The 8,123-nt window shown below is 42.9% G+C and overlaps 1 protein-coding gene across 5 annotated transcripts in view; it reads left to right on the top strand.

Annotated features, from left to right (window-relative positions):
- The window catches only part of TTC28 (tetratricopeptide repeat domain 28), a 202,181-nt gene extending 194,635 nt beyond the window's left edge, over positions 1-7,546 (top strand). For 4 of the 5 annotated variants that reach the window (XM_075041105.1, XM_075041107.1, XM_075041108.1 and 1 more), the window contains 4 exons: positions 54-77; positions 877-1,006; positions 1,350-1,457; positions 1,969-7,546. In XM_075041105.1, the coding sequence (XP_074897206.1) occupies positions 54-77; positions 877-1,006; positions 1,350-1,457; positions 1,969-3,593 (1,887 nt within the window). In that variant the 3' untranslated portion in view covers positions 3,594-7,546. The remainder of the gene's footprint in view (positions 1-53; positions 78-876; positions 1,007-1,349; positions 1,458-1,968) is intronic. The other variant, XM_075041106.1, reaches the window with a different exon arrangement.
- The last annotated feature ends 577 nt before the right edge of the window (positions 7,547-8,123 follow it).

Here is an 8,123-nt window from a genome sequence, read left to right on the forward strand (position 1 = left end):
TTCTTTCTTTCTTTTCTCCTCTCTTTTCCTTTCTGGTTATCTGCTGCCCGAAGGCTGTTAAAAATATGGTGGGAATGGTGAGTATTACATGCACTGGGGAATGACACTGCTGTGCAGGCTAAAATGCCTTGGTCGCTGCAGACCCATTTCCCTGTGCTGCATAGTGTCTTCAACCCGCTTTCAGGCCTGGAATTTGCTCCATAGTGCTACTGTGGAAAAAAGACTGTGTAAGCTTTTGTGGGTTGTAAGAGATGGGTGGTCCTAAGGTTAGATGGTCCCTCATTAATGACTTTCCATCCTTCCTGCCCTGGCTTTGTTTTTGAATTACATGGGATCCTGGCACCTTAATTTGTGTCAGATCTTCATAAACACATTTTTTCTCTACTGTGCTACTCCTGTCCCTTGGGCACAGTTGAGAAACTTCTTTCCTGGAGGCCATGGAGGTGTTAGGAAAGTCTTCTATGGTTTCATATGACTTGTTTTACCCAGTTAAATGCTGCAAATGAGTTTCTTGGGATTTGCATAAGGAGTATGGCTCATATTTCTGTGAGCAGCCCCAAAGTATCTCTTTCTTTTTCTTTCACTTCACGGATTTTCCTGCTGTACTTCCTTCTTGCTCAATTTCCACTGGCCACATCCCCCAACCCTCACCCCTGTTCTGTCCCTACCTTTGCTGCTGTTCAAGTTTGTCCATTATTGCTGTCCCTGGACTGTCCCTCTGCCCAGACCTTTTCGTCTCACTGTTCTGTTCAGGAGCAGCAGCTGAATATATGGGTGTACAGGGAAAGGGGTGTTTGCAGTGCATTTCCTTAGCTTTGACTGTCAGAAAAGCTGTGATTTGTAAGGAATGGCTAATGTTTGTATTATTATCTTCAGCTGCATCAAGTCCTGGTTCAACTTCAGGCAGGTGAGAAGGAGCAAGATTTCTCTTCTGCACCAATCCAGGTTTCCATCAGTGTCCAACTCTGGAGGCTACCTGGCTGTCATGAGTTTCTGGCAGCTCTAGGTAGGAAAACACTTATTTCCATTGTCTTTCTAAAACTATTGTTGGTGTCTTATATGGTGGCTTGAAGTAGTGTCAGTTTGGACACTCAGCTGGAGTGATTTGTTCATGTGTATGTGTTCAGAGTCCAGCACCATAAAGCTCCCAAGACCTGCTGGAGAAGGCGTACTAAATACTAATAAAAACAAACCCACAAACTGTACATTGTAGGTGAAGAGTCATCATTCCAGGATGCTGCAGGACCTCATATATCTTTGTTCTGTTTGTGTTATAAATGAGATCACACTTGTTTAAGACATTGGATCTTTCAGTGAGTTATGATTTTCTGCTCCATATTCCACTACAGGTTTTGACCTTTGTGAAGTTGGCCAAGAAGAGGTGATTCTGAAAACTGGGAAACAAGCTAATAGGAGGACCATGCACTTTGCTCTACAATCCTTGCTGGCACTTTTTGGTAAAGCTACTTAGAGTAGTTTTTGCTCCTGTATCATATGATGACTTGATCAGAATGGCTTCTATTGAAATCTCTCACTCTTACCTTTTGCAGAGATCGTACATACGTCATCACACATGTCATACAGACCATACATCCTGCAATAGATGCAGCAAATGTTATTTTTATATGGGAAACAAACACTAAGACTTGGCTGATGCCAAAGCTGGGAATAGAGTCCAGCAACTAGAGGATGTATGACTCACTCTTGGTTTTGAGATATTAAATGATAATGAATTGACAAGTTTCCTCTGGGATACCTGGACTGAGGTTCCTGCCTGTGCATTTCCTGGGCTGTGCACATTTTTTTTTTCCTCACCTAAGTAGTAGTTGGGATTTTTTGAAGTAGCATAGAGTCTGAGTGCCTGTTATGTAGCATTTCCTCTTAATTCTGATAGAACATTACCTGGTTTTGTTTGATTTTACTATGTATCTAAGGGCATGTTTGTACTTTTTTTTTTTTCTTTTTTAGATTCTACAGAGCTGCCTAAGCGCCTTAGCCTGGACAGTTCCTCATCACTAGAGTCACTGGCTTCTGCTCAGTCTATTTCCAACCCTGTACCCCAGTATCAAAACCCTCCATTCTCTCCTACTTGTCCAGACAGCATTGCATCAGATGCCATTTCTGTGTATAGCCTGAGCTCCATTGCTTCTTCCATGAGTTTTGTTTCCAAGCCAGAGAGCATGACAGATGGTGTGGCACACAGGGGACGCCAGGACTACGAGAGGCCCAAGAACATCTATCCGCATAGGTCTGCAGTACAGACCCAGTTGTCACTGCAAACCAGCACTGTAGCCAGCAAAGATGAGGAAGAGTATGAAGGTTTTTCTATAATCAGCAATGAGCCTTTGGCCAATTACCAAGAAAACATAAAACCAGGATTTTCCCCTGATAACAAACAGCCCAAAACTGGTCAGACTGGAGGCATTAAAGAGTCTGTCAACTCCAAAGGGAGCATAAGTACCCCAAATTCTCCTGTTAAAATGACTCTCATTCCCAGTCCAAATTCGCCTTTCCAGAAAGTTGGGAAACTTGCAAGTTCTGATACTGGGGAATCAGACCAGTCTAGCACTGAGACTGACAGCACTGTCAAATCCCAGGAGGACAGTAATCCAAAGCTTGATCCGCAAGAGTTGGCCCAAAAAATTCTGGAGGAAACTCAGAGTCACCTCATTGCTGTTGAACGTCTTCAGAGAAGCAGCAGCCAAATAAGCAAGAGCAACAATTCAGATGATGGGGCTTCCACCCCAGCAGGTGTGTCTGCATTCAGATCTTCAGAGACCAGTGCATTCAGTCGGCCAATCAGCTCTAGTCAGAAGAATCAGTCTTCACCTCTTGCAATTAAACCAAAGCCTCCAACAAGGAGTTCATCCCTTCAGAAAGTGAGTTCTGGCTATAACAGCCCTACAACATTGGAGATGTCAAACAAAGGTGGCACAGGCCAATATAGTGGGCAGCCATCTCCAAGTTGTGATTCACATGGGTCCTTAACTGAGCAGCCTCACTTTAAACTCAAGTACCCCAGCTCTCCCTACAGTGCTCATATTTCTAAATCGCCCAGAAATATCTCTCCAAGCTCAGGGCATCAGTCTCCTGGTGGCAGCACTCCATCTCCTGCCCTTTCTTATTCCTCAGCTGGTTCTGCTCGCTCAAGTCCAGCTGATGCCCCAGACATAGACAAATTAAAAATGGCTGCCATTGATGAAAAAGTGCAAGCAATTCACAACTTAAAGATGTTCTGGCAAAGCACTCCCCATCACTCCGCTGGCCCAATAAAGATTCTCCGAGGAGCTCCTGGAACAATGACTTCTAAGAAAGATGTCCTCAGCTTGCTTAATTTATCTCCACGGCACAGCAAAGAAGAAAGTGCAGATAAGCTGGAATTAAAGGACCTGTCTATTGAGCAACACCTTGCTTCTCCACAAAAGAACCCTCCAAATGGACACAGGCGCCCTGAAACTACAAATGCAGTGACATCAACTCATTCTCCACCTTCCAGTAGCACACCAGGAACCACACGCCCCTTGAGGCTGCCATCTGGGAATGGTTATAAATTTTTGTCACCGGGAAGATTTTTTCCTTCCTCCAAATGTTGAAATGTCTTGGGTACCAGCTGATGACTTACAATCTCATTGAAGTATTTGCTTTTGCCCACTTGCCTTTATCAATACGGACCCATTATCTAAGAAGCCGTGGTTGTACCCACAGTTGGCAATGCACAGGAATGTGACAGATTGGGCCTGTCTGTCACTGTGTAGGAACATGGGCCTTACACAGATGGGTTTTAGTTTCCCTTATCAGGACCTTGGCCAGATTCACTTGATAACAGGTTCTATGTAGTGTTCAGTATTTGCAGCAACAGGTCCAATGAATCTAGTTGTCTGTTCATAAAATACTAGCTTTTAAACCACCTACTTGTATTTCTTAACCTAACAGGAGGTTTTACAGCTGGCTTTTTATTCAGAAATTAGACATATCAGGGATTGGAGAGGGAAGTGAGAGGAGGCAGAACTTTCATATATACTGCAAAGAAGTATGCATAAGTTTCTGCCTGGAGAGGTACAAGCCATTTATTTGATTGCTTTCAAAGGCTGACAGAGAGAACAAGATAACATACCTCTAGATATCTCTGCCAAGTTAGCCAAACACAAGAAATTGCTGGCAATAAAACTCCATACCAGCATGATACTGGCAGTTCTCTTGCATCATTTAGAGTCCAGTGAAACAATGATGAGAGGACAGGGGTGCCCCATTCTAAAACCTGCATCTTGAGTAACTCTTTTCTGGAGGGATACCTTTCAGGTGATGTTTTGCTGGTTGGTCTGCTCAAAAAGAATGGTTGGGGCATAACGAGCAAGGTGAGCGTCAGTGTGAGGTAGTGAACGAGTGTCAAAGAGCCAAGTTCTTGTTTTGTTGAATGCTCTGATCTTTCTGGCACACAGCGTTATGAAGGTGAAATTTTCATCTTGGCGAGTATTTGGGCAGCACAGATGTCTTCTGTCTGCTAAGTGTGCACAGAAAAGGGGTTACAGACACTGAAACTCAGAACATTATTTTACAGTTCCACAGTAGGCAGGAATGTGACTTCAGTGTATGTGGTTTAGAAATCACCTGACCAAATAAATCCTTCACTGATCCTGCCAAATCATTCCACACAGCTCATCACGGGCAGGTCTGCAAACCTCTCCCGTGCAGTGGAAGCAAGTTTCTTTTGGAGCAAGTATACCAGGCTAAGCAGATGTCAGTGCAGTCAGAGCACGTACATGAGGCAACAAGCAGAGTGGCTGTGTGCAGAACCTATGCGCCCTCTGATTCATGGAGAAAAGAACCAAGAGCACCCCTGGGGTGATGTGTAAAGTAAGCTTTCCTAGTCTAGATGGTCTTCAGGTGTTACGGATCAAGTTGAAGATTATTTCTTTTAAGCAGCTATTGAATGCAGTGATGTAATCAGAATCAAAATGGTAATTTACATGCACTGAAAACTGTGGGCATGTGGTAGCATTAACTTGGCCACACAGCACACTGAGATCCAAGCAAAGTATTTCACAGGCCATGTGCTATGAAGTCGGAGCACTGGATCACCAAGGCTATTGGTTTCTATTCTGCACTCCCAAAATCTGCTGAGTGACTGAAGGCTAATTAATCACTTCACCTCTCCGTGCCTCGTCTTCCCTTTCTATCTAAATGGGGATAGTAATACTTACCTACCTACCTCACAGAGGTGTTGTGAGGCTTAATTAATTAGGCCCTGAGTTTTAGCTGGATCTTAAGTCAACTTCCAGTCTTGCAACTGACTACCTGAATGGTGAGTGCAGTCAGCTCTGTAAACGTATTAGGGGCACATTGCTGATGCAGATAATTGTTGCACTTATCATGTCTGGATGCTCTTCATGAAAATACAGATCTGATCATTTGTGATTTTCTTAGGGATCTTGGAGGAAAAGCATGATAGCAGGACAGAGGATTCAATTCTGATACCGGAATATAAAATTACTTAGGCTCAGCTTACTCATGGTGCATATATCAAATGCTTGCTTTGAGTATACTCTAGAATCCACTGGTTTGGGGAGAATGTTTTCCTTTTTGCCATTACAAGAAATTAACACAAGCACTAAAGGCAAAGAATAATAGGGCTGTGTTGTTACAGTCAGCTAACAAGGGATGGATGACCACAAAAGTGTCGGTGCAGAAAGACAAAAAGAGTAGTTACTCATCTACTCATATTATGCAATGTAGCAAAACAGTTGAGTAAATCTGTTCAACTTATATGACGCAAGTTATTTGTCTGCACATTACATCGTTCTGTGATGGTTTGGTGCTAGATACAATCTTCTCGTCATTCAGCAGGAAAAATTAGAACAGTGGGCCAAAATGAATCAGTACAGCGTCTACCCATCATGTAGACGGTGATATTGCTGATCATGCAACTTGCTGTGGTCACAAGACTGCTGAGAGACTTCATGTGACCTACTCTGTTTCTAACCAGCATAACTGTTTTAAAACGACATCCCAGGAACATCCAGGATGGAAGTGGGCAGCTTTTTGTTTATAGCAACAGCAAATACTCCCTGTAGTGCTGCATAACATACCAGAAATAAGCCTCTTTACTTGTAGTTTACTTCCATAACTAAAGGATCTTTTAATCTGTAGAAATTATATATTGCCATTCTGGTACAACCCATTTTCATGCTGCCAGTAGGTTTCATGCTGGCTTAAAGTTTTCAGAAAGAGCTAAATCGGGGCCGGGGGCGGGCGGGGGGGGGGCATGTCTGGTTCTTCTGTTGTTTTTTTAAGGAGGGGGGAGCATTAGAAACAGGGAAGGGTTCAGATGTAGAGGAAGTTAAGTATTTGGGAAATTGGTGTTGTATAAATATGGAAGGTGAGTGTCACTAGAACAAGTCCTTTGGGAAATGTGTTTCCATTGACTTGACACAGGGCACTTCCATTGGCTTAATGCAAGCCATGAAGATGCATGCTTACTCATGGTTGGGAGACACTTCACACACCTTGTGCCTCACTCCTCCACCCCCTGAATGAGAAGAAAACCCTTTGTGAGAAAAAAAGAGTTTTATCAGGTTTGCCCAATATGTGGAGAAATTCAGGAAATGAAAATAACATGTTCTCCGTTTGATATTAGAATTCCTTCTGTGGAGTTTAAATGCATTTGTCGTTGTTGTATTTGTGCATGGTACAAGTGACAACACTGCTTAATACAGTGAGCAATAAGAATTAGGTATTATCCACTTTCACATTAAACCTGCCACATGCAGCCATTCCCCAAGGCCATAGAATGTATTTTAGTTTGGTTTTACCCAGTATGTTTTACTGTGTGAGATTACAGATTTTTTTTTATTGACTGTCTTTAGCTCCAACTAAATGGGAACAGTAAACAATCTCTCTGATCAAAATCCAGTTTAATTTGATTTTGTTGGTTAGCCTGTACTCTGGCCTGGTACTGATTTTCCATCTTTTTAATCATACCTTACTTAAACAAGGAAAAAGCATTGAAGGGGTGCTACACCCACGTACGTCACTCTAGGCCGTATTTCCTTTCATTAGGTCAAACTCATTCTGTGAACATCTCTTTCAAGTTGCAGAATAGGTCCGGGTGCACAGAAATATCTGTGAATCTGTAAGAAATACCTGTAGTTTCAGGCTAGATGGTAATAATGGATTTGAGCAGTTTCGGGTTCATTGCATTGCCGTGCTGTCCAGAAAGGCTGCAAATGTGCATGGAAAACTTGGCCCCTCAGTTGCAGAACTCCTTCAAAAGAGCGTTGAAGATGGTAACTCAGAGAGGACTGTCAGCAAAGACTCTTCCAAGCAGCAGCCCTTTAGCGCTTGCTCTCCTTGTATGCAGTGTTAGCCATGTTTGGCCTATAAGGACTTTCTTTGTAAATTAAAACTCTGTTTCCAGACAGCATTAAACTTTTTATACTATGAAATTTACCATGTAAAAAGATTTTCATATTTTTATTGAAATTGCTAAGGCATTTGGCCTTCTTTCTTTGTGATTTCAGTGTCTATTAAAGCATGAGTTCTATCAGTACTTTAGTCTCTTGGTCTAGGGTGATGTTGGGAAAGAATATGTTAGCACACTGCTCTCTGTCCTGACACCCAACTGGTTTCTAGTTGTTCCTCTAGCCTGCTCCCAAGAAGCGAAGAAGTCACGCATAAATCTGCATTCTGTGGCAAAGTATGACTAATGCATGGCAGCTGTCCTCAGCTTTCCCTGTGGAAGTGAGGGGTCATCAAGAACTTCCTCCTCTTTCTGTGGCAGAAGGTAGTGTTCCTGTTACAAAGGATGATTGGAAATTGCTTTTCCTTTTCCTAGCAGGTGGTGGAAGCGTCAATATTTGCTCGGTATCGGTCTCGTTGTAGTCGGCAGCAAAAGGACACATAGGGTTGGAAGGAGCTTGAAGGATTGCCCAGTCCCATCCCTCCACTATGGAAGAACCAAGTGCTGAAGGTATGATATGTTTTCCCCATACTGATGCCAGTTGGAACTTGCTGACTTAAATCTTCCTTCTGCCCCCATGTGAAGGGTGCCCTTGCCCTTAGAGGAAGTGTTAGTGACCAGATAAAACTAAACAGAATTTGACTTTTTTTTAAGGTGTCGGAAGTTT

Source organism: Buteo buteo, chromosome 11, assembly GCF_964188355.1.
Source record: "Buteo buteo chromosome 11, bButBut1.hap1.1, whole genome shotgun sequence".
Taxonomy (NCBI): Eukaryota; Metazoa; Chordata; class Aves; order Accipitriformes; family Accipitridae; genus Buteo; species Buteo buteo.